At 54.7% G+C, this 25,774-nt stretch overlaps 2 protein-coding genes across 2 annotated transcripts; one reads left to right on the forward strand and one right to left on the reverse strand.

Annotated features, from left to right (window-relative positions):
• Positions 1 to 349: 349 nt before the first annotated feature.
• Positions 350 to 1,852, reverse strand: LOC139680745 (uncharacterized). The gene is made up of 5 exons (XM_071573634.1): positions 1,824 to 1,852; positions 1,649 to 1,692; positions 976 to 1,445; positions 629 to 695; positions 350 to 537 (listed from the first exon to the last, which is right to left on the reverse strand). Exons 1-5 carry the CDS (start codon positions 1,830 to 1,832, stop codon positions 486 to 488), a joined length of 642 nt encoding a protein of 213 aa, XP_071429735.1. The 5' UTR covers positions 1,833 to 1,852; the 3' UTR covers positions 350 to 485.
• A 22,291-nt stretch (positions 1,853 to 24,143) lies between these two features.
• Positions 24,144 to 24,668, forward strand: LOC139680683 (olfactory receptor 14A16-like). The gene has a single exon (XM_071573531.1). The coding sequence runs from the start codon at positions 24,144 to 24,146 to the stop codon at positions 24,666 to 24,668; it is 525 nt and encodes a 174-aa protein (XP_071429632.1).
• The last annotated feature ends 1,106 nt before the right edge of the window (positions 24,669 to 25,774 follow it).

Here is a 25,774-nt window from a genome sequence, read left to right on the forward strand (position 1 = left end):
GAGCTGTTGGGTGCTGATTGGTTGGCAGTGGGGACGTGTGGGCACAGTGGCCAATGGGAAGAGGTGCATGGGGAAGGTGTGAAGTCCCACGTGGGCCGTGAAGGTGGAGAAGCCAGGTGAGGCCTTCCCCCAACACTGCCCCCGAGGGCCACTACAGACCCCTCTGGGCCTCCCAAAACACCCCCGAAACCCCCCAGCCCGTTACAGCCTCCCCAAAGTCCCAGGGAGCCCCCAATCCCCCTGCAGACCCTCACCCAACATACCCAAATAAACCCCATAGACCCCTTCTGGACCCCCCATAGACCCCCAGTTCCCCCCGCCCAAACCACCAAACACCCCATAGGTCCCCCCAACATTTTCCGCAATCCCAGTGCCCCCTCAAATACCCCCCAGCACCCAGCATCCCCAACCCCTCCCTCCACCTGCCCAGAGCCCCCCAAATGGGGGATTCTGGGGTTCCCCCTAGCTGAAGTTTTGGGGTGTCATTACTTTATTGGCCTCTCCTGGGTGGGGAGTTCCAGGAGGGTCTCGACAGCCCTATGGGAGGAGGGGAGAGCAAAGAAGGGTCAGGGGAGAGCGGGGGGAGGGGCAGGGGTGGAACCCCCAGAATTTGGGGTGGGGGTCATACCGGAGCTGCTCCCACAGGGCCCGATGGTGGCGCCACAGCAGCTGCAGGATGGGGTCCTGGGGAGGTCCTGGGGGACCAGGGGGGCTGCTCTTCATGTGCCCCCTCCTGGTCCCACAAGGGGTCCCCTACCCCCACAATTTCCCTGCCAGACCCACAAGTGTACCCCAGACCCTCAATTCCCCTCCAGCCTCACAAGTGCCCCTCCAGCCCCACAAGTGATCCCTCAGATCCACAACTGCCCCCAAATCACAAGTGCCTCCCAGTCCCACAATTCCCCCCTGACCCACACCCTCACTCACAGGTGCTCACTGCCCCACAAGTGCCCCCAGATCCACAATCCCCCTCACCTAGTGCCTGCTGGGAGGGCTGGCACTGCTGGACATCTGGGGTGCCACGCCTGATTGTCTGTGGAGCATCCTGAGAATCACGTGACCCCCAACATGGCGCCCCCCACAGGGCCCCAGGGGCATCACGTGACCCAAAACATGGCTCCCGTTGCAAAGGCTCCTGGGAGTTGGGCTGCGGCAAGGGCGCCCCCCGCTGGGGAGACACGCAGACGTGGCTCCTGATTCGCTGCGGGGGCTCCGGCGGGTCACGGCGCTCCCCGTACAGCGGCCACTGCCGGGCTCCCGGGGGGTCACGTGGCACTGATGAGCCCCCGCCCACCGAGGGCGTGTCCAGCGCCGGCTCCTCCCCCCGACACCGCCTCAAGCGCCATTGCACGAGGGGGTCGCCGAGAGTGGGGCTGGAGGGGGCGGGGCCGAGCGGAGACTCCGCCCCCTCCGGCCCGCGGGTGCGGGGCCTGAGCAGGAGCTGGCTGTGGGCAGAGGGGGAGGTTGGGGACCCCCGCACTACCGCTCCCCCCCCCGAGAGGTTTGGGGGGCAACGGGGGGCTCCAAGGGGGTCCTGGAGCCAGAGGAGGGCACTGAGGGGCACTTGGGGATCGGGGGGGGGCGGGGGGGGGGAAGGGGAGCAATTGAGGCTCCCGTGGGCCGTTTGGGGGCCGCGCCGCTGCCCCACCTCCTCCGCACCAGCCGTTCCGCTCGCTGCTCCAGGCCGAGCCCCTGCGGGGTGGACGCGGAGGGTGAGGTGGAACCCCCCAAAATCCTCTCCCGCGACCCCTCAAATTACACCGGGGCCCCCCACACCCTCCCCCGGGAGCCCCCAGGTCCCCCCAGGTCCTGCCCGCCCTCACCCGCTCCATGGGCCGCGCTCCGCTGAGCCCCGCCCTAACGGCCGATCTCGGCCGCTGATTGGTTGCGGGCGCTGACAGACAAGCGCTGCGGCCAATGGGAGACGTGGCAGGAGAAAGACGGAAAGAGGTGGCACTAAGGGCGGGGGTGACCCTGAGGTGGTTTGGGGGATCACTGAGTGGGTTTAGGGGGTCTCTGAGGGGGTTTGGGGGATCCCTGAGGGGCTTTGGGGGATACTTAAGGGGATTTGGGGGATCCCTGAGGGGGCTGGGGGGGTCTCTGAGGGGGTTTGAGTGATCCCTGAGGGGTTTGGGGAGTCCCTGAGGGGGTTTCAGGGATCGCTGAGAGAGTTTGGGGGAGTCCCTGTGTTGCCAAAATTCTCAGTAAATTCCGAACGATAAAGAACTGCTCAAAGAATTTTGCTTTGTTAAGCAGCAGGTATTTGTTTATTCACGCTGGAGGGGAGGGAGGTTGGCAGTGCATGGCCCACTCCTGCTCCCGTGCTGTGTCACCTTACATGTTTTATACCTTACTGTACCACGTATGCAAAGCAATGGACTGAGGAATGTAATACATATGCATGAAGCAAGCGGGAACTCTTAATATGCTATTTCTCATCACCTGAGGGGGTTTGGGGATCCCTGAGGAGGTTTCTGGCTCCCAGGGAGGATTTAAGAGGGCCTTAAGGGGAATTTATGCTCCCAGGGAAGATTTTGGGGGGTCCCTGAGTGGGTTTGAGGAGTCCCTGAGGGGGTTTTTGGCTTCAAGAGAGGATTTAGGAGGTCCCTGAAGGGGTTGGGAGGATCCCTGTGGAAAAAAAATTGTATAAATAAGATACTTTACCTTGCATATTTTTGGGGGGTGCTTTGATATAACTTTGGAGATTTTAGTTATTTAAGATTTGGTTGAGGGAGGTGCTTTCTGACTTTGCATATGAGAACAGTTACAAGCTATGGAATTCACTAGCTGCAAATGTATATTTTTTCTGATGCTACAAGGCTTAGCAGACCTAAAATAGAACTTAATTCAAGGCTATCCAGTCAGAATTCAGCTAAAGCAGCTGAAGAACTGATCAAACAAGCCAGGGACTTTCCAGGGGAAAACGATGGAACAGAACGAGCATCCAGTGGAGAGGTTAAAAGCTTAAGTGAGGAAGAAACCCTGAAAAGACCACCCCTGAGGCCGAAGAAGAGCGAGACATCCACTGAAGAAAAGAGCTGAGCAGGTGCAGATCAAAGCACCGCCCCAGTTACGCCCACTGCACATGTATGAGAGTTCTGGCTTACTATGTATATGTATTACATTCCTCAGTCCATTGCTTTGCATATGTAGTAGAGAAGTGTGTAAGGTGTGTAAGCTGGAGCAGTGGGTCATACACAGCTAATCCCTTTCTCCCCGCTGGCGTTAATAAAAGCAAATACCTGCTGCTTAACAGAGCAAAACTCTTTTAGCAGTTCTTTATCGACTGGGATTTACTAGGAATTTTGACATCACCTGAGGAGGTTTGGGCCTCTCAGCCCTTCCACTCCTCTGCTTCAGGGATGCCCTCCCAATCCCTAAAAACTCCAAACCTTCCCAAGAGCCCTCAACACCCCCCCGACAGCCTCAGGCCCCCTTTTCTACCAAACCTTAAAAAAAAACCCCTTAAAACCCTCCCAGGGACCCCAGACCCACCCTAGGGACCACCAGAAATCTTGTGGGTTTGGGGCTTCTGGAGAGGGATTGGGGATTCCGGGACACTGGGGGGCTCTGGGCATCCCCGGCTTGATTTGGGCACCCTTAACTGGTTTTGGGAGTCTCTGAGTGGTTTTGGGAGTCCCATCAGGGTTCCAAGGTTCCCCATTTTTCTGTCTCCATTTTAAGGCAAAATCCCTTTAATTCCCTGTTTTCCTTCCTGGCTCCAGGAACTTCCTGAAGTTTGGGCCAGAATTCCCCGTTCACTGGAATTCCCCACTGGGATTTAGCTCATTCATTTTGCATAAAAACCACCTGGATTTCAATCTGTCCCTCCCCACCCAGGGGCAGAGGGGCAGAGGACTCTGGAAGGCCAGTGATTATGGGAATTCAGGGGGCTTGGGAGGATTCTTGGGGGTCCCAAGACATCTCTGGGGGTCCCACACTTCTTGTGACATCCCTGGTGCTCCCACACCTGTCGTGACATCCCTGTGACGTCCCTGGGGCTCCCACACATTTGGGAGCTCAGGGGCCAGTGAGTGCCTTCATTCCCTGCTTTTTCCAATTTTTCCTCATTTTTGGGGGTGAGCAGAAATTTCTACCCATGTTTCAGAAGTTTTACCCCTTTTCCTTTTCCTCCCCCAATTTTCTGCCTTTTGCTCCTTTATCCTGAAAAGTTTCATATTTTAACCCCTTTTTGTACTGGTTTGACCCATGGCTTCCTCAGTAACCATTGTATCTAAGGAAGTTCCAAGTATTTCACACGTGTCTTCCACGTAGCAGGGGAGGAGGGGTTTAGGCTTTTCTTTCTCTTCCTTGGCTGGGGAGCTGGTGGGAGGTGTTGGAGTCTGATCCCTCCGGTTGTTGGTGGTTCTCCTGTCCTGGGTGAGATTGTTTCATGCTTGTTCCCCTTCCTTGAGGTTTTTAATTGCGTTTGTCTGTTTCATTTGTTTCTTTTGGTTTGGTTTTGTTTCTTCTCAATTTTCTGGTTGATCAGTCCCCTTTTCCCTTTCCCCTGGGGGTGGGACCCTGCGTACTGTGTATACAGTGTGGTTGTGAATGTTAGAAAATATAATTTATTCTTTTTATTCAAAAAAACCCCACAAAAACAAACCCCTCAAACCAGGTCTATGCTGAAACTAACTACATGTATTTATACAGAAACAAAGAAAATTAAGAGAACACCACAATATAACACACACTTACACAGGTTATGTATAACAAGAAATAATTTCCCACTTCCCAGTACACACAAATTCTACCATTTTAACTACAAATCATTCTAGAGAAGTCAATTCTTCAGAGACAGACTAAAGCAGAGAGAAAAGCTGAGAACAAACATTTTACTTCCCTAAGATAACATGATGGTGAGCTGGTGCTCTGGGCTTGGGCCTCCCCATCCCTCCTGGGACAGCAGAGTGTCTTGCTGGCACCACAGCTGTGAAGAAACTGCCTTAGCCACACCCACACACCAGCTCTTACCCCTTTTGAGATGATGCAATATGGTATGGAATACAATATTATTGGCTAGAAGAGCTCAGCTGTTAGCTAGCTCAGCCCAGCTCAAATCAGCCGACAATTTCAGGCCTAATCTGAATTTTAAAGCCCCCAAATTGGGGGTCCTAATTCCCCTCAGATTGGGAGTCTCGGTGCCCCCCAAGCCCCCCAAATTGGAGGTCTCTGGATCCCCCAACCCCTCCAAACTGGGGGTCTCAATTCCCCTCAAATTGGGGGTCTCGGTGCCCCCAAAACCCCCCAAATTGGGGGCCTCAGTGCCCCCCAAATTGGGGGTCTCGGTGCCCCCCAAACCTCCCACTTTGGGGGTCCCGGTGCCCCCAAATTAGGGGTCGCCCCCAGGACCCCCAAAGCCCCGACTCCCCCCGAGGGGGGTCCCTGCGAGAGACCCCCGGGGGGGCCAAACTGTCCCTTCTTGGGACCCCCAAACTCGGGACCCCCAAACTTGGGACCCCCAAACTCTCCCTCCGTGAGATCCCCAAATTCGGGACCCCCAAACTGTCCCTTTTTGAGACCCCCAAACTGGAGACCCCCAGACTCGGGACCCCCAAACTCTCCCTCCGTGAGACCCCCGGGGTCAAACTCTCCCTCCTGGGGACCCCCAGACTTGAGACCCCCAAACTATCCCTTCTTGAGACCCCCAAACTGGAGACCCCCAAACTCTCCTTCCCGGGGACCCCCGAGACCAAACTCTCCCTCTTGGACAAACTCTCCCTCCTGGTGCCCCCCAAACTCAAGACCCCCAGACTTTCTCTCCTGGTGCCCCCTCAAGACCAAACTCTCCCTCCTGGTGCCCCCCAGACTCAGGACCCCCAAACCTCTCTCTCCTGGTGCCCCCCATGTTGCCCGCCCCAGGGGTCCCGCGGGGGTCTCAGGGTGCAGCAGCTCCCTCAGCAGGTGGGCATAGAGACCCCCGGCACGCTGGCACTCGGGGCTCAGGAACCCGTGGGGGACCCCCCCGGGACCACCCGAAGGGTGACGGGTCTGCCCAGCCCCCGGAGCCGCCGGGCCAGGGCCACGGAATTGTCCAGCATGGGGTCCAGGGCTCAGGCCTGGGGGCAACAGGGGGGTCTGGGGGTCAGTGAGGGGTCCTGGGGGGGTCAGTCATGGAGTCTTGGGGGGGTCTATGGGGGTCTATGGAGGTCTATGGGGCACGGGGAGGGGGGCTATGAGGGGCTATGGGTGCCACGGAATCGTCCAGCATGGGTCCAGGGTGCAGGCCTGGGGGGCACAAAGGGGATCTGGGGGCCAGTGGGGGGTCCTTGGGGGGTCAGACAGGGGGTCTATGGGAGTCTGTGGAGGGTCTATGGGGGTCTATGGGGGGTATATGGGGGGCTAGGGGGGTCTATGGGGGGGCTAAGGGGGGTCTGTGTGGGGTTTATGGGGCTCTGCGGGTGGTTAGGGGGTCAGTCTGGGGGTCCTGGGGCAGTCTATGGAGGGTCTATGGGGGGCTATGGGGGGTCTATGAGGGGCTATGAGGGTCTATGGGGGGTCTCTGGGGGGTATTTTGGGGTCTCTGGGGGTCTCTGGGGGGATGTTGTAGTTTGGGATTATTATGTAAATTCTCTCCCCTGCCACTCCCTGCCCGTGCCAGCAGGTAACAAACAGAAGTAGTTCCTGCTGATCGCTTGGGTGGGGGCAGGTTTGTCTCTTTTGGTTTTGGGGACATGTTTCCATTCTTAGCTGGGCGGAACTCGGGAGCGGTGGCTGCCCAGGAGGGAAGCTGCTCTCCTGGCACTGCTGGGGCTTCTGGCTGAGCCGCTGCTTTTCTCCTTGCCGCGGCTGTTTCTCCTGGTTCCTGCATCTGGGCTCCGGCCCCTGCTCCGCTCTCACCGCCGCCTGCACCGTCACGGCCTGCCCGCCCCGGCTGGGGCAGTGACCCAGGAGAGAGGAGTTTGCAGCTGCTTTCTTTCCAGGACACGCGGCGGTTCCACACTTTCAGCTTGCTTTTTCTTCCTTTGGGACAAGAGACACAGAGTTCATCTGGGAGCTCACCCTGCTGCCAGCCAGGCTGTGACACTGATACTGCCATAAGTGTAACTTTGCTCCCGGAGGAAACTTGTTCTTGTGGGGGTTGTTGTTTTTTCTCTGTGGTGTTGGGGAAGTGGTTTGCTCTGGTCTGTTTATAGTTATACCTATACCTACATATATATATATTTATAGCAGCTGGGGACAGTTATCCTTCTTGTATTAAAATTCCTTTTCTTACATTTGATAAAGAGTGGCGTGGTTATTGTGGAGAAGGGCCCCCCTCCCGCTTGTGGGTAAACATTTTGGGTTTTCCCCTCAAACCAAGACAGGGGACTATAGGGGGTCTGTGGGGGTTCTGTGGGAGTTCTATGGGGGGTCTTTGGGGGGCTATGGGGGGTCTATGGGTGTCTATGGAGGGTCTATGGGGGATCTATGTGGGGTCTATGTGGGGTCGGGGGGGGGCCTATGGGGGTCTATGTGGGGCTATGGGGGGTCTATGGGGAGTCTATGGGGGTCTAATGGGGGTCTATGGGGGGTCTATCAGGGGTCTATTGGGGGCTATGGGGCGTCTATGGGGGTCTATGGGGGGCTATGTGGGGTCTATGCGGGGTCTGGGGGGGTCTATGGGGGGCTATGAGGGGCTATGGGGACGACGGAATCGTCCAGCATGGGGTCCAGGGGGCAGGCCTGGGGGGCACAGAGGGAGTCGGGGGGTCAGTCTGGGGGTCCTGGGGGGTCAGACAGGGGGTCTATAGGGGCTGTGGGGGGGTCTATGGGGATCTAATGGGGGGACTATGGGCAGTTCTATGGGGTGCTATGGGGGGTCTATAGGGGTTTATGGGGGTCTATGGGGAGTTATGGGGGTCTATGGGGGAAATTATGGGGGGGTCTACGGGGGTCTGTGGGTGTCTGTGGGGGGTCTGTGGGGGGCTATGGGGGGTCTATGATGGTCGGGGGGTATTTTGGGGGTCCTGGGGGTTATTTGGGGGGGTCCCAGGGTGTGTTGGGGGGTATTTGGTGATCCCAGGGGTATTTTGGAGGGGCATTTGGAGGTCCCAGGGGGTATTTGGGGGGTATTTTGGGAGGCCCAGGGGGTGTTGGGGGGTATTTGGGGGGGTCCCAGGGGGTATTTTGGGGGTCCCAGGGGGTATTTGGGGATCCTGGGGGGTATTTAAGGGTCCCGGGGGGTATTTGGGGTGGTCCCAGGGGGTATTTGAGGGTCCCGGGGGTATTTGGGGGGTCTCAGGAGGTATTTGGGGAGTATTTGGGGGTCTCGGGAGTTTTTTTGGGGGTCCCAGGGGGTTTCGGGGGTATTTGGAGGTCCCAGGGGGTATTTGGGCGGTCCCAGGGGGTATTTGGGGGTATTTAGGAGGGTCCCAGGGGGTGTTGGGGGGTATTTGGAAATCCCAGGGGGTATTTGGGGGGGGTCCCACTCACCATCAGTTGCACGGGGGGCAGCCCCCCCAACATGGAGTCGAGGGTGAGCAGGGGGGGACATGAAGGGGTCCTGGGCCAGGGGCGGGGACGGCACCCGGAATTGGGCGGGGGGCCCCGAGTGCGGAGGGGCCGGAACCCCTCGGGGGGTACCCCAATAACCCCTCGGGGGGGTCCTGGGAGGGGGTCCTGGGGAGGGTCCGAGTCCTCCTCCCCCTTCTCTGGGGCTGCCTTTCCCCCCGCTGGGGCCCGCCGGACTTGAGGGGGGGGGTGATGGGGAGGGAAAGGGGTGAGGACCCCCTAAATAATCAATAACCTCCCCAATAACACCCCAAATAATCAATAACCCCCCCCAATAATCAATAACCCCCCAAACCCCTCCCAAATAATCGTTAGTCCCCCCAAATAATCAATAACCACCCCAATAACCCCACCAATAACCCCCCAAATAATCAATAACTCCCCAAATAATCAATAACCCCCCAATAATCAATAGCCCCCAATAATCAATAACACCCCCAAATAACCCCAAATAATCAATAACCACCCCAATAACCCTCCAATAATCCCCAAAACAATCAATAACCCCCAATAACCCCCCAGATAATCAATAATACCCCCAATAATCCCCAATTAAGCCCCAAATACTCTCCAATATCATCAATAACCCCCCAATACCTCCCAATAACTCCCCAGTTTCCTGGACCGGACAGAGAGACACGACAGCGCCCCGCAGGGACCGTACGGCAGTTTTGGGGCAGTTTTGGGTCAATTTTGGGGCAGTTTTGGGGCAGTTTTGGGTCAATTTTGGTGCAGTTTTGGGTTAATTTTGGGTCAATTTTGGGGCAGTTTTGGGGTAGATTTGGGTCAATTTTCGAGCTGTTTTTGGGCATTTTTGGTCAATTTTGAGGCAGTTTTGGGGCATGTTTGGGGCAGTTTTGGATCAATTTTGGGGGAGGTTTGGGGCAATTTTGGAGCAATTTTGAGGCAGTTTTGGATTAATTTTGGGGTAGTTTTGGGGCAGTTTTGTGGCAATTTGGGGGAAGTTTTGGGTCAATTCTGGATCAATTTTGGGGCAGTTTTGGGTCAATTTTAGGGCATTTTTGGATCAATTTTCGGTCAATTTTGGGCAGTTTTGGGGCAGTTTTAGGTCAATTTTGTGGCAGTTTTGGAGCAATTTTGGGGCAGTTTTACGTCAATTTCTGGGGCAGATTTTGGGCAGATTTGGGGCAATTTTGTGGCAGTTTTGGGTCAATTTTGGGGCAGTTTTGGGTCAATTTCGAGTCAATTTTGGGGCAGTTTTGGGACAGTTTTGGAGACAATTGGGTCAGTTTTGGGTCAATTTTGGGGCAGTTTTGGGTCAATTTTCGGGGCAGTTTGGGTCAATTTTTGGTCAATTTTGGGGCAGTTTAGAGGCAGTTTTGGGTCAATTTGGGGTCATTTGGGGTCACTTTTGAGGTAGTTTTGGGGCAATTTTGGGTCAATTTTCGGTCAATTTTGGAGCAGCTTAGGGGCAGTTTTTGAGGCAGTTTTGGGGTCAATTTTGGGGCAGTTTTAGGTCAATTTGGGGTCAGTTTTGGGTCAATTTTGGGGCAGTTTTGGGTAAATTTTGGAGCAATTTTGGGGCAGTTTTGGGGCAGTTTTGGGTCAATTTTGGGGCAGTTTTTTGGTAAATTTTGGAGCAATTTTGGGGCAGTTTTGGGTCAATTTTTGGGCAGTTTTGGGGTAGGTTTTGGTCAATTTTAAGGCAGTTTTGAGTCAGTTTTGGGTCAATTTGGGGTCAATTTTGGGGCAGTTTTGGAGTATTTTTCTGGCAGTTTTGGGTGAATTTTGTGGCAGTTTTGGGTAAATTTTGGGGCAGTTTTGGGTCAATTTGGGGTCAGTTTTGGAGTATTTTTCTGGCAGTTTTGGGTGAATTTTGTGGCAGTTTTGGGTAAATTTTGGGGGCAGTTTTGGGGCAATTTGGGGTCAGTTTTGGGTCAATTTAGGGTCAATTTTGGGGCAGTTTTGTTTCATTTTTGGGGCAGTTTTCAGGCAGTTTTTGGTCAATTTGGGGCATTTTTGGGTCAATTTTGGGAAATTTTGGGCAGTTTTGGGTCAATTTTGAGTCGATTCTGGGGCAGTTTTAGATCAATTTTGGGGGCAGTTTTGTGTCAATTTTGGGGGAATTTTGGGACAGTTTTGGGGGAATTTGGGGTAAGTTTTGGTGTCAATTTTGGGGCAGTTTTGGGGGAGTTTTGGTCAATTTTGGGGCAGTTTGGGGGCAGTTTGGGGCATTTTTGGGTCAATTTTCGGTCAATTTGGCTCAGTTTAGGGGAAATTTTGGAGCAGTTTTGGGTTAATTTTGGGGCATTTTTGGGGCGGTTTTGGGAGCAATTTTGGGGCAGGGGGGACTCTGGGGGGTCTCTGGGTGGTCCTGGGAGGTCTCTGGGGGTCCTCAGGGGCATCTGGGGTGGTGTCTGGGGGGTCCTTGGGTGTCTCTGGGGGGCTCTGCGGGATCCTGGGGGTGTCTTTGGGAAGTTCTGGAGGGTCCTGGGATGGGCAGGGAGGGTCCTGGGGGGTCTCTGGGGGTCTCTGGGGGGTCTCTGAGGGTTCTTGGGGTCTCTGAGGGTCTTTGGGGTGTCCTGGATGGTCCTGGGGGTCTTTTGGGGTCTCTGAGGGGTTTTGGGGGGTCTCTGGGGCGTCCTGGGGCATCCTGGGGGGCTTGGAGGGGTCTCTGGGGGGTCTCTGATGGTCTCTGGGGGTCCTAGAAGGTCCTGGACGGTCCCAAAACTGCCCCAAAATTGACCAAAAACTGCCCCAAAACTGCCCCAAAACTGCCCCAAAAACTGCCCCAAAATTGACCCAAAACTAGCCATAACTGCCCCAAAAATCACCCAAAACTGCCCCAAAATTGACCCAAAAGTGACCCAAAACTTCCCCAAAATTGACCCAAAACTGCCCCAAAGTCACTCTTCTCCCCCTTTTTATTTTTAGAGCCAGTAACCGAAATGATGCTCTATTTGCAATGTAGATGTTTAAATAGGAAAAGTACCAGTTAACAATACAGTTAAAGCTATAAATGTAACTTTAATGACTTAAACTTTCACTAAATTACCATTACTTTCTTAATTAACATTTTAACTTTTAACTTATTTTGCTTAACATTATTATCTATTACAAAGGAAAAAATAATTCTGCCGGCATTGTCAGTGATGCATCAAGAAAAACTTAAAAACCTTAACAGAAATATACCAACACTACACAAGATTATTACTATAAACTGGTTATGTCGCATTGAGTTTTACATTCATAGAAACAGATTTCAACACTTTTAAGTCTTGCAATATTAATGTCATGGTAAATATGCTTTCTTGTATTTAAAAGAACATGTCTCAACAAATTTAATGCTTTATAATTAAAACCTTTATTTGTCTTAATTCACTTTTGCACTTTAAAAAGGGCTTGTTTTGAAAATGCTTAAAACTAACAGATGGAGACACATTATGCACCACCAGGTGTTATGAATCGTGAATCTGAGGGATCAAACCTAAAGCTTTAATTAGTCACTTTAAAGTTCTGTCATCTGATCTTGATTCAGTCAGAGGAAAGTGGTTGTTCTTATCCAACGTTGACTTCAACCTGTGGAGACAAAAGTAGAAACTTTTCCCTAGATTATTAAATGCTTACAACACTTTATAACCATTTAATAAACACTGAATTAACAAGGGAATCAGTTTAACAAATCTCTTTTAGGCTTTTGTGTTGCTGTCTGAATTGCTGGAGAAAGATGCTGCATTTTGTTTGGCACGGAGAACTGAGATCACAGGGCGTGAGGTGCTTGTGTCCTGTTGTTTCAAAGGCAAACTCTGCTGATGTGTGTTAAGGTCCGTTCAGGCTGCTTGTTTTCTCTTACGCTGACACAGCTCATGTTTGTCACATGCATGTTGGAGCCACAATTCCCAAGGGTCTTTGCAAGACTACATTTCCCATAAGCCGTTGCAAGGAACTGGTGACGTAATGCAACGCTTTGTCTGTCCAACTACAAGCCTCACAATGCCCTGCGAGACTCGCGCATGGCAGTTAAAGCTCGGGACGCACAGGAGGGAGCTCAGCCCCCTCCCATCGGAGCAGGAAGCGCCAGTTTCAAACTACGCAGGAACAATCCTCTCGCATCGGAAAGCTGGAACACAACTGGCAGCAGGTGCTGCAGCCTCCACAGATGAAAACGAAGCAAAACAGAGTTAAGAGAGCAGTTTTTGGCAACTCACGGGTTTTTGCAGGCTGAAGAGAACGTGTGGAGCTCGGAGACGGTACAGAACAGGGGGGCTCTCCAGGGGGTCTCTCAGGAGTCCCTGGGGAGTCTCTGGGGGGTCCCTGAAGGTTTCTGGGGGTGTCTGGGGGATCTCTCAGGGGTCTCTGGGGGATCTCTGGGGGGTCTCTCAGGGTTCTCTGGGGGTCTCTCAGTAGTGTCTGGGGGGTCTCTGGGGGTCTCTCAGGGGTCTCTGGGGCTCTCTAGGGGATCTCTCAGGGGTCCCTGGGGGGTCTGCGGGGGTCTCTCGGGGGTCTCTGGTGGGTCCCTGAAGGTCTCTAGGGGTCTCCGGGTGGTCCCTGGGGGTCTCTTGACGGTCTCTGGGGGGTCTCTGGGGGTCTCTCAGGGGTCTCTGGAGGGTCCCTGAAAGTCTCTAGAGGTCTCTGGGGGGTCTCTCAGAGGTCCCTGAAGGTCTCCCCAGAGACCCCTGAGAGACCTCCCAGAGACACCTGAGAGACCCCCAGAGACCTTCAGGGACCCACGAGAGACGCCCCAGGGACCCCTGAGAGACCCCCCCCCCCAGAGACCCCCCAGGACTCCCCAGACAACTCCCGAGAACCCCAAAGACCTCCAGGACCCTCCCGAGACCCCCAGAGGCTCCCAGAGACCACCCAGAGACCCCCAAAGATTCCCGAGGACCTTCCCAGGACCTTCCAGGACCCCCCCAGAGACCCCTGAGAAACCCCAGAGACCCTTGAGAGACCCCCCAGAGACCCCTGAGAAACCCCAGAGACCCCTGAGAGACCCCTCAGAGACCCCCAGAGACCCCCATGAGACCCCTGAGAGACCCCCCCAAAGACCCCTGAGAGAATTTGAGAGATCCCCCAGAGACACCCAGAGACCTTCAGGGATCCCCCAGAGACTCCAACAGACCCCCGAGAGACCCCCAGAGACCCCCCAGAGATCTTCAGGGTCCCCCCAGAGACCCCCCAGACACCGTCAAGAGACCCCCGAGAGACCCCCCAGAGACCCCCAGAGAATCCCAGAGACTCCCCAGAGACCCCTGAGAGACCCCCAGAGATGCCCAAAGAGACCCCCAGAGACCCTCAGAGACCCCAAGAGACCTTCAGGGACCCCCCAGAGATTCCAAGAGACCCGTGAGAGGCCCCCAGAGACCCCTCAGAGAACCCCCCAGATTCCCCTGAGAGACCGCGACAGACCCCCCAGAGACCCCCCAGAGACCCCGGAGAGACCCCCCAAAGACCCCTGAGAGACCCCCAGAGACCCCCATGAGACCCCTCAGAAGCCCCCAGAGACCCCTCCGAGACCCCTGAGTGACCCCCAAAGACCCCCTAGAGACCCCTGAGAGACCCTCCTGAAACCTCCAGAGACCTCGCAGAGACCCCAAAGAGACCCCCAGAGACCTTCACGAACTTCCAAGAGACCCCCAAGAGACCCCCAGAGACCCCCCAGAGACCTCTAGAGACCTTCAGGGACCCTCCAGAGACCCCTGAGAGACCCCCAGAGACCCCCCTGAGGCCGTCCAGAGACCCCTAGAGACCCCTAGAGACCGTCCAGAGACCCCTGAGAGATCCCCAGAGATCCCCAGGGACCCCTGAGAGATCCCCAGACACCCCCCAGAGACCCCCAGGGGCCACCCGGAGACCCCTAGAGAGCCCCAGAGACCAACAGAGACCCCTGAGAGACCCCCAGAGACCCCCCAGACACTACTGAGAGACCCCCAGAGACCCCCAGAGACCCCCGAGAGACTCTCAGAGATCACCCCGAGACCCCTGAGAGACCCCCAGAGACCCCTGGGAGACGCAGAGAGACTCCTGAGGGACCCCCCCTGAGACCCCTGAGAGACCCTCCAGAGGCCCATGAGAGGCCCCCAGAGAGACTCTCAGAGACCCCCCAGAGCCCTCTGACAGACCCCTCAGAGAACCCTGAGAGATCCGTCGAGACCACCAAGAGACCCCTGAGAGATCCCCAAGACACCCCCAGAGACGCCTGAGGGTCCCCCAGAGACCCTCCAGAGACCTCTGAGAGACTCCCCAGAGACCTCTGAGAGACCCCCAAGAGACCCCCAGAGACCCCTGAGAGACTCACCAGAAACTCCCAGAGACCCCCCAGAGACCCTGAGAGACCCCTGAGAGACCACTGTGAAACCCCCCGAGACGACCCAGAGACCCGTGAGAGACCCCCAGAGATACCTGGGAGACCCCCAGAGATGCCCAAGGGACCCATGAGTGCCCCTCAGAGACCTCTGAGAAACCCCCAGAGACCCCCAGAGACTTCTGAGAGAATCCCAGAGACCCCCAGAAACCACTGAGAGATCCCCCAGAGACCCCTGAGAGACCCCCAGAGACCCCTGGGCCCCCCCAGAGGCCCCTGAGAGACCCCCCGAGATGACCCAGAGACCCCTGAGAGACCCCCAGAGACCCCCAAGGGACCCCTGAGAGACCTCCCGAGACCCCCAGAGACACCCCAGAGGCCCCTAAAAGACCCTCAGAGACCCCTGAGAGACCCCCAGATACCCCCCAGAGATGCCTTAGAGACCCTCAAACACCCCTGAGAGACCCTCCCGAGACCCCTAAGAGACCCCCAGAGACCCCACAGAGACCACCCAGAGACCCCTGAGAGGCCCCCAGAGAGACCCTCAGAGACCCCCCAGAGACCTCTGAGAGACCCCAGAGAGACCCCGCAGAGAACACTGAGAGACCCCTTGAGACCACCCAGAGACCCCTGTGTTGCAGCCGTGATTCAGGTGGGTCTGAAGGACCACCTTACAGGTTTCATTTTCACCTTAAAAGGACATGTTTCCAGCCTCAACCAATTGGAGTCAGACCACCGCACCTGGGGCGGGGTCACTTGAGGTCATATATACCTGTGTTTTTGAATAAACTTGGGATTTGCTTGAACATCATATTAGTGTGTGCAGTCTCACTAGCGCCTGGTTTGCAACAATTGGTGTACCTCAACGTGATTTGAGGACATGGAAGCCACCTGCAGACCTGCCTAGAACCTTAAGAAGTGGCCCCCGAGAGCTGCTATGCCCCAGTTTTTTTGGGTGCTTTGTGGAGAAGCCTCCGAGAGCTTCTGTCTCCCGTAAACTTGGGAGTTTTGTGTAGTGGCCTTGAGAGCTGCTGGAAGAACGTGGACTGAAGGAACCACGACCTTCGAACCCGTGAGTTAAAGAAACATGGGAAATTCCAACTCGACTAAAATGAACTTTGTGCTTGATAAATTTGAAAAACTACCTTATGTTACAAAAACAAACATTGAGAGACAAGCATTACAGGAATTTTTGGACTGGTGCTTTAGTCGGGGGCATTTAACCGATGCCAATTCCACGTTTTCTATAGAATTGTGTGACAATATTGGGGCAGATTTGTGGAATTTAGTGCAAACTGCACCCGAAGAATTTTTGCCGCACATTCCATCATATGCAGCTGTAAGGAAAATGCTGTTAGAGGTAGAACGAGCCCGTAAAAACCTCGAGCTACCGGAGAGAAGGGAAAAAAGCCTGCTTCTGCAGGGTGGCTTTTCCCCTGAACATCCTTCTGCACCGCCGTGGGCACCGCTGCCCGCGGTACCCCCGCCACGGTACCCCTCTGCCACACCGCTGCCGCCCGCGGTACCCCCACTGCCGTTCCCTTCGGCATCGCCGCAGCCTTATCCACAAGAGTGGAGCCCGGAGCTGAGCCGCGGAGCCAGCGCGGTGCCGTTCCCGTACCCACACGCGGCACTGCCCGCTCCCGCTCCGGAAAACCCGATGGAATCACAACAGCCATGGAATCAAGGCTTTTCCACGCTGTTCGTCACCGCAGAAAGCCAAGAAGTCGTCTTTGCACTGCCTTATAACTACCAAGAAACAGCCTATGCACAGCAAATGAGCCCAGAGCCCACCTTTTACCTGCCTGTACCACCGGCTGCCGCTGTAGGAGCGGCCAGACCTCAACAGCAACCCTGGAACCCCACGAGACACGCCGCAGAAAACATCCAGCCATTCCAAACCGTGAGTGACTTTTATTTAAATCCTAACTCCGAGAAGGCGCGATGGGGAATGCCCTCAGCCGAGAGAGACATGTGGAGGGGGGGACAAACCCCGTGGAGTTTCTCTCCCCCTGTCCATCCACTTTCAGCGCCGGCTCCACCGCCGCTGCCGCCAATGCCGTGCGGGTACCTCGGGGCTGGAGTCGTGCCTCCGCCGTGCTCCCCGCCGCCCCGTGAGTACTCCGGAGTCGCTCCGTTGCGGCAGAAAACTGCCGTGGGAGACATTTCGGCAGGACTCGAAACTGCGTGGCCAGGAAAACAAAGAGACCATGTGATCGCAAAGCCCGCGAAATCAAACAAAGGAACGGCGCGCCCTTACCACGAGGCGCCAGGACCGCCCAATCCCCCTCCCTACTGCATGCAAATCACAGCGCATGCGCCAGGCGCGGGTCCGCCGCAGCCCGCAGGGGCCGGGGTCGGCTCCGAATTTGCCCGCCCCTGGGGCGGATCAGTTCCCGCGCCACCCCCACCACCTCCTGTGTGGATCGACTGCGTCATGGAGAGGGGAGAGACTCCTCCCCAGTGGAGCGGAGCCCGCGGAGCTGCCCCTGGGCGTTCCCTTCACTGTGCACCCTCCACAGCGCAAGCGTCCCGGGAATGAGTTCCCACAGCGCCAGTCGCACAGGACACAACCTCTGCAGCACCAGCGGGGACTCCCTCCCCGATAGCCTCGCGCTGCCCGCAGCTGCCAACACAGGCACCGGAACCCTCAGCGCCGGTAGGGACTGCCCCTGCGCCGGCAACCTGGTACCTGCAGCCTCCATCACCGACAGCCACACCCACCGGCTGTATCCCAGAATGGAGAGCAACATCACAGCCGTTTAAAGGCACGGCACCGAAAGAAAAAGAAGCCTCTGCTTGGAACAGGGTGGGGAGAGCTGGGAATCACGATGTAGTAAAAAAGGGATTTGAAAGATCCAAAAATGCTGCTTTAGCTGTTTTTTACCTTCCTAAAATAGGGAAGCCTCTGGTAACTCAAAAGACCATTTCAGAAGCCTTCACAGCTATGGTGAAGCCAGATGGAAAGCATCTAGCCACCATAATTCAAAGGGTAGTTAAATCCAGAGAGTATCTAAGTGTATCTCTTGCATTTGTGTCTTACCTTGTTGCTGTTACTAATCAAAATGTATGGATAATGCTTTCTCAACAGGCAAATCTAGAAAATTTCTGCTCAGATAACATGGTTAAAGCAGGAGAACCAAACAGAGTGTGCCTTATAGGAATACCTTATCATAACATCAAAGATTTCATTCCTTTTGGTATTGAGGAAGCAAAAGTGTCCTGCAGTGGTACTGGAGAAACCATAGCAGACATCATATGGCAATTGAATACTTCCTTAGAGAGGGATCCCCAAGAGCTAAGGTTAGCAGGAGCTCTCCCTGGAAATGAGTCATGTGTTGAATTTCACCCTGTGCATTCCAGTGTATCAGAATGGTCAAACAAACACTGGTCACAGCAATATTTTCCTGTGGGAAGCAGAGATGTCACTCCTCATAATAAGAGTTACACCAATAGCAGTTGGTGTTGGAATGTTGTTGGTTCACAAAATACAAGCTACCCAAAAACAAGATTGGTTCACACCAAAGGAAACCAGAGAAGAGCGTTGCCTCCTGGATATTTCTTAATTTGTGGTAATAGAGCATGGCCTGGAATACCTGCCCAGGTAAAAAGTGGACCTTGTTACTTAAGCCAGCTGACCAAAGTTACACAATCAATACAAGAGCATGTTAAGTGGTCTAGTCCTCAAGCTGAGGAAAACACCATAGAACATTGGAGTGATACAGGACATTTGCTAGCAGCAGTTTTTTCCCCAGTTGGTGTAGACAGAGCATTACGTTTAGTGCAAATGCTTAACTACTGGGTGCAGGAACAACTAAACATCATTGCCAAAATGCTTAATGATTTCTCAACAGATGCTGATAGGATAGAACAAGCAGTATTACAAAACAGAGAAGCCCTAAGATTCTTGCTGATGATTCATGGTTACCAATGTGATGAGTTTAAAGGAATATGTTCCACAGAATTAAACAAACACTCCAAAGAAGCACAAGCAGTGAAAAACAATTCTGACAAGCTAACAGCTAACATTTCTCCTTTAAAGAAATGGGTTCATTCCTTGAGCCTAATAACCTGGCAAGAAACAGCGTTAATTCAAGGAGTATTGATCCTAGTTGTTATTATGATTTGTTTGATTGGTCTTATTTGCAGAACTAGTCGTTAACTGTCCAATCAAACAAGAACAGTCCAGTTCAAGAGCATGTTGTTTAGCCTGTATTTTGAAATTCTGTTAACTTTCAGTTAAAGTGCAGTTTTGAGCTTATTGCACTGCCAAGTTGCCCAGCAGGCTGTAGGGATAAGGACACCTGTCCCCTCAGCTGCTGAACATTTTCTGCAGAATGTACGTGGTTATGTTTAGCCTTTGTGAATTTTCCCTGTGAATTCACACTTGTTTGCTGCTTTACCAAGAGTGTATAAGGTGACTGAGACTCGAGGCTATTCTCAACCTCTGTAGTGGCCACACAGAAGTTCTGAGAATGAACCTTGAACTATTGCATAAGGAGATTTAGTTCAGCTGGACTGAACTTGCTTCTTTGCTAAGTGAAGTCACTCTGCACTCTTGGACACTTTGCACAAAATTTAATAAAATTCGTAGTTTGTTTACAGTGGTCTGTGCGGTGACGACTGCACAGAAAGGACCACAATTTCACACGTGAATGAAAAGCTTCTTGTTTTGCACTAGTTGTAAGTTTTCAAACTCCAAACATACGTGTCTTAGTCATGTATTAGTTTGTGTTAGTTTACAAAGGTTACTGTACCTCCTTCCAAAAGTCTATTTTGAAAAGAGAGGGGGAGGTAGGGATGGGTAACCTGCAAATACCCTGTTAAGTCTTGAATTAGCAAAATTTAAGATTTTCAAAATGTTATTTCCCAATTTTCAAAATTTTCAGCATTTCTGTTGAAGTTGCAATATGCATGAGTCTGGATAGTATCCTAATGGTAACAATTTCCCCATTGGATGAGTTAGCTAAGGAGTTATGTGTATTATGTTGTTTGCATTTTTGCTTTGTTCTTTGAAACAAAAGGGGGAGATGTTGCAGCCCTGATTCAGGTGGGTCTGAAGGACCACCTCACAAGTTTCGTTTTCACCTTAAAAGGACATGTTTCCAGCCTCAACCAATTGGAGTCAGACCACTGCACCTGGGGTGGGGTCACTTGAGGTCATATATACCTGTGTTTTTGAATAAACTTTGTATTTGCTTGAACATCATATTGGTGTGTGCAGTCTCACTAGGACCTGCTCTGCAAGACCCCTGAGAGACCCCAAGGGACCCCTGAGGGACCCCCAGAAACCCCCCAGACACCTCTGAGAAACCCCCCAGAGACTCTCTGAGAGACTCACCAGAAACTCCCAGAAACCCACCAGAGACCCACCAGAGACCCCAAGAGACAGCCCAGAGACCCCTGAGAGACCTCCAGAGGCACCCAGAGACCCCCAGAGAACCCCAAGAGACAGCCCAGAGACCTCTGAGAGACCTCCAGAGACTCCCAGAGACCTCCCAGAGGCACCTAGAGACCCCCAGAGACCTTCAGGGACCCCCCAGAGACTTCAAGAGACCCCTGAGAGACCCCCAGAGACCCCCAGAGACCCACCAGAGACCCCCAAGAGACAGCCGAGAGACCTCCAGAGACCCCCAGAGACCTCCCAGAGGCACCCAGAGACTCCCAGACACCCCCAATGACTCCTGAGAGACCCCTAGCGACCCCCCAGAGACCCCTGACTGACCCTCCAGAGACCCAACTGTTGCAGCTCTGATTCAGGTGGGTCTGGAGGGCCACATTACAGGTTTCATTTTCACCTTAAAAGGACATGTTTCCAGCCTCAACCAATTGGAGTCAGACCACCGCACCTGGGGCGGGGTCACTTGAGGTCATATATACCTGTGTTTTTGAATAAACTTGGGATTTGCTTTACATCACATTGGTGTGTGCAGTCTCCACTAGGCATGGTCTGCGACACCCCACTGAGACCCCTGAGAGACCCCCAGAGACCCCCCAGAGACCCCTGAGAGACCCCCAGAGACCCCCCAATGACTCCTGAGAGACCCCTAGAGACCCTCCAGAGACTCCTGACTGACCCTCCAGAGACCCCACAGAGACCCCACAGAGACCCCTGAGAGACCCCCCAAAGACCCCTGAGAGACCCCCAGAGACCTTCAGGGACACCCCAGAGACCCCCAGAGACCTCTGAGAGACACCCAGAGACCCCCAAGGGACCCCTGAGAGACCCCCAGAGGCCCAAGAGACCCCCCACAGACCCCCCAGAGAACCCTGAGAGATCCCCAGAGTTCCCAGAGACCCCCCAGTGACCCTGAAGAGACCCCCAGAAACCCTCCAGAGACCCCTGAGAGACCCCCAGAGGCCCCTGAGAGACCCTCCAGAGACCCGCAGAGATCCCCAGAGACCTTCAGGGACCCCCCCAAAGACTCAAAGAGACCCCTAAGAGACCCCGAGAGACCTCTGAGAGACCTACCAGAGACCACAAGAGACAGCCCAGAGACCCCTGAGAGACCTCCAGAGACCCCCAGAGATCTCCCAGAGGCACCCAGAAACCCCCAGATACCTCCAGAGGCCGCCAGAGACCCCTGAGAAACACCTCAGAGACCCCCAGAGACCTCTGAGAGACCCCTGAGAGACCCCCAGAGACCCCCCAGAGACCTCTGAGACACAGCCAGACACCCCACAGAGACGCCTGAGAGACCCCCCAAAGACCCCTGAGAGACCCCCAGAGACCTTCAGGGACACCCCAGAGACTCCAAGAGACCCCGGAGAAACACCGAGAGACCTCCCAGAGACCCCCGTAGATCCCCAGAGACCCATGAGAGACCCCTAGAGACCCCCAGAGACCCCTGATAGGCCCCCAGAGACCACCCAGAGAACTCCCAGAGACCCCCCAGAGACCCTCCAGAGACCCCTGAGACACCCCCAGAGACCCCTGACAGACCCCTAGAGACCCCTGAGAGACCCTCCAAGAGAACCCAGAGACCTCCCAGAGACCCCCAGAGACCCCCCAGAGACCCCTGAGAGACACTCCAGAGACCCACAGAGACCCGCAGAGACCCCCAGAGATCTTCAGGGACCCCCCAGAGACTTCAAGAGACCCCTGAGAGACCCCCAGAGACCCCCCAAAGCCCCCTGAGAGACCCCCGGAGACCCTCCCAGAGACCCCTGAGAGACCCTCCAGAGACTCCCAGAGACCCCCAGAGACCTCCCAGAGACCCCCCAGAGACATCTGATAGACACTCAGCGACCCCCCAGAGACCTTTAGAGACAGCCCAGAAACCCCTGAGAGATCCCCTGAGACCGCCAGAGACCTCTGAGAGACCCCCAATAGACCCACAGAGACCTGTCAGAGACCCCCAGAGACCCCCCAGAGGCCCCCAGAGACCACCAGAGACCCACAGAGACCCCCGAGAGACTCCGAGAGGCCCCCTGAGAGACTCCCAGAGACCTTCAGAGACCCCCCAGAGACCCCCTGAGACTTTAATGGACACCTCAGATACTCCAAGAGACCACTGAGAGACCCCCAGAGAGCCCACAGAGACCACAGAGACCTGTGAGAGACCCTCCAGAGACCCCAGAGACCCCCAGAGACCCATGAGAGACCCCCAGAGACCCCCCAGAGAGAGCCCCAGAGACCCCCCAGAGACTCCTGAGAGACCCTCCAAAGACCCCCAGAGACCCCTGAGCGACCCCTGAGAGACCCCCCAAAGACCCCTGAGAGACCCCCAGAGGTCCCCCACAGGTCCCCCAGAGACACCGGAGAGACTCCAAGAGACCCCCAGACACCCCACAGAGACCCCTGAGAGACCCACAGAAACCCCCGAGAGACCCCTGAGAGACCCCCAGAGACCCCCAGAGACGCTTGAGAGACCCCTGAGAGACCCCCAGAGACCCCCCAGAGACCCCTGAGAGCCCCCCCAGAGACACCCCCAGAGACCCCCACAAATCCCCACAGACCCCCGTGTGACCCCCCAAGAACCCTCCTGGGGATCCCCTGGGATCCCCCAGAAACTCCCAGACACCCCCCAAGACTCCCAGAGACCCCCCAGAGATCCCCCAGGGACCCTCAGACACCCCAGAGACTCCCAGAGACCCCCAGAGACCCCCCAGGGAACCCCCAGAGACCCCCATAGATCCTCCAGAGACCTCTAGAGATCCCCAAAGACCCCCTCAGGGACCTCTAGAGACCACACAGGGACACCCCAGGGATCCCTCAGAGACCCCCATAGATCCCCCAGAGACCTCCAGAGACCCCCAGAGACCTCTGAGAAGCCCCACAGAATCCCCCCAGAGACCCCGGAGAGATGCCCCAGAGACACCCAGAGACTTTTAGGGACACCCCAGAGACGCACAGAGACCGCCTGAGTCCCCTGAGAAACACCCCACAGGCCCCCAGAGACCCCTAAGAGACCCCCAGAGACCCCCCAGAGACCTCTGAGAGACCCTCAGAAACCCCCGAGAGACCGCTGAGAGACCCCCAGAGACCCCCCAGAGACCCCCCAGAGACCCTCCAGAGACCGCCAGAGACCACCCAGAGACCCCTGACAGGCCCCCCAGAGACCCCCAGAGACCCCTGAGAGATCCCACAGAGACCCCCCAGGTACCCCTGAGAGACCCTCCAGAGACCCGCAGAGACGCCCAGAGGCCCCCAGAGACCACTGAGAGACCCCGCAACGACCGCTGAGAGACCCCTAGAGACCCCCCAGAGATCCCTAGAGACAGCCCAGAGACCCTTGTGAGACCCTCAGAGACCCCCCAGAGACCACCAGAGACCCCCCAGCGACCCCTGAGAGACCACCAGAGACCCACCAGAGACCCCTAGAGACCCTCCAGAGGCCCCCCAGAGACCCCTGAGAGACCCCCAAAGACCCCGCAGAGACACCTCAGAGACCCCCAGAGTCCCCCAGAGACCCCCCAGAGACCCCCCAGAGACCCCCTTGGGGACCCCAGGTGCCCGAAATTTCGTCCCTCGGGAACTCCTCTTAGGGACCCCAGGTGCCTGAAATGTCATCCCTCGGGAAACCCCCTTGGGGACTCCCGATGCCCCAAATGTCGTCCCGCGGGAACCCACCTTGTGGACACCCTGTGCCCAAATGTTCCAAGGCTGCCACCCTTTCCCTGGGCGCAAAGTTCGACCGTGCGTGCCTCCTGGGCAATGGCCTCATCAGCAGCACCGTAGCCTCTGACCACCACCTGCACATCCCCAAGCACTTGTTCCTGCTCAACCTGTCCCTCACAGACCTGGGTTCCATCTGCACCACTGCCCCCAAAGCCATGGCCAACTTCCTCTGGGACACCAGGGACATTCCTATGCAGGATGTGCTATCAGGTCTTTCTGTTTGCATTTTTCATTTCAGCAGAGTATTTCCTCCTCACCATCATGTGCTACGACCGCTACGTTGCCATCTGCAAACCCCTGCACTACGGGACCCTCCTGGGCAGCAGAGCTTGTGCCCACATGGCAGCAGCTGCCTTGGCCAGTGGGTTTCTCAATGCTCTGCTTCACACAGCCAATACATTTTCCCTGCCCCTGTGCCAGGGCAATGCCCTGGGCCAGTTCTTCTGTGAAATTCCCCAGATCCTCGAGATCTCCTGCTCAAACTTCAACTTCACAGAATTTGGGTTTATTGTGGTTAATGTCTTTTTAGGATTTGGCTGTTTTGTTTTCATTTTTTTCTCCTGTGTGCAGATCTTCAGGGCTGTGCTGAGGATCCCCTCGGAGCAGGGACAGCACAAAGCCTTTTCCATGTGCCTCCCTCACCTGGCCGTGGTCTCCCTGTTTACCAGCACTGCTGTTTATGCCTACCTGAAGCCCCCCTCCATCTCCTCCCCTTCCCTGGATCTGGCACTGTCAGTTTTATACTTGGTGGTTCCTCCAGGAGTGCACCCCTCATCTACAGCCTGAGGAACCAGAAGATCAAGGATGTCCTGAAGAAAATGATGACTCCATGCTTTCCAGAAGCAACAAACTGCCTGTTGTCTTACACATCGCACTCAGAATGGAAATCATTGCAGGTCAAGCCTGTCTTCTGCGTTTTTTTTCTGTATTGGGTGAGGACTTGAGTTTTTCTTTGCTTTCTTCGACTTTGTACTCTCCACATTGTGTTTTTATTATCTTCATGTTATTTTTATTCCAGTTATGCATCAATTGCAATTGGTGAGACCCACAGACTCTGTAAAGGAGGTTCTGTTCTCTCTGTGTATATAAATAAAATAAAGAACTTTCTAGTGACTTCTATTGCGAAGATCCTTCCTCTGAGACCTTAAAGATGATAGGGAAAAGATTTGCAGCACAACAGCACAGCCAGGGAACACCAGAGCTTTTTCTTTCTAGAGCTGCTTTTTCTACTTCCACACTCTTCTTCTGAACCTTCCTGTTGGTGTAAAGCCTGAGGGCCCTGACTAGGAACACTCAGTCCTGTGTGGTGGAAGGCCTGTGGTCACAGGCAGGGACAGGCACTGGGAACTTCTAGAACAGAACTGACCCCCTTTACAGCATCTACATGACACCAGGGGATCTTCTGGGGGCAGTGTATAAGGGCTGAGATCTTCTAGAGTTGCTGTCAAGAACATGGAAAAGAAAGTGACCCACAAGTGAGAACAATAGTGAAATTTGTGTGTGTTTGTGAGCAGGCTGGATTGAATAGCCCTTTCTTTGCCCTTCAGATTTTTTTGCCTCCTAGGAAAACCTTAAAGAACCAACAGAGCAGAGTCTTCTCTGGGCCTCTCTGTGTAGGATATCAAAGGGAAGGTGCCTACTTAGCCAATAACAACCCCCATTTCTAGCACAGGTCACCAATCCCAACTTGGAGAGGTTGGTTGTGCCTAAGAGGAAGTCCATATTTCTATTGTATGGGTGAGATGTAACCATGGACATCATGTGTATGTGTGAGAGGAATCCAGTGATCCCAAACACCATCAGCTCTTCCTGGCATTTCCGTGAAGGCCTGTGAGACAGCCAGTGCCTAAATGTCCCTCATTTTTAGAGGAATGTTCCTTTAAAAACCACCT

This window comes from Pithys albifrons, chromosome 19, assembly GCF_047495875.1.
Source record: "Pithys albifrons albifrons isolate INPA30051 chromosome 19, PitAlb_v1, whole genome shotgun sequence".
Taxonomy (NCBI): domain Eukaryota; kingdom Metazoa; phylum Chordata; class Aves; order Passeriformes; family Thamnophilidae; genus Pithys; species Pithys albifrons.

Coding starts and splice junctions, on each gene's coding strand:
- LOC139680745 (XM_071573634.1), bottom strand. Junction 1,446..1,648: donor GAACGGCTGGTGCGGAGGAG/GTGGGGCAGCGG, acceptor CTCTGCCCACAG/CCAGCTCCTGCTCAGGCCCC. Junction 696..975: donor GCCCTCCCAGCAGGCACTAG/GTGAGGGGGATT, acceptor CTGGTCCCCCAG/GACCTCCCCAGGACCCCATC.
- LOC139680683 (XM_071573531.1), top strand. CDS start 24,144: ATGTGCTACGACCGCTACGTTGCCATCTGCAAACCCCTGCACTACGGG.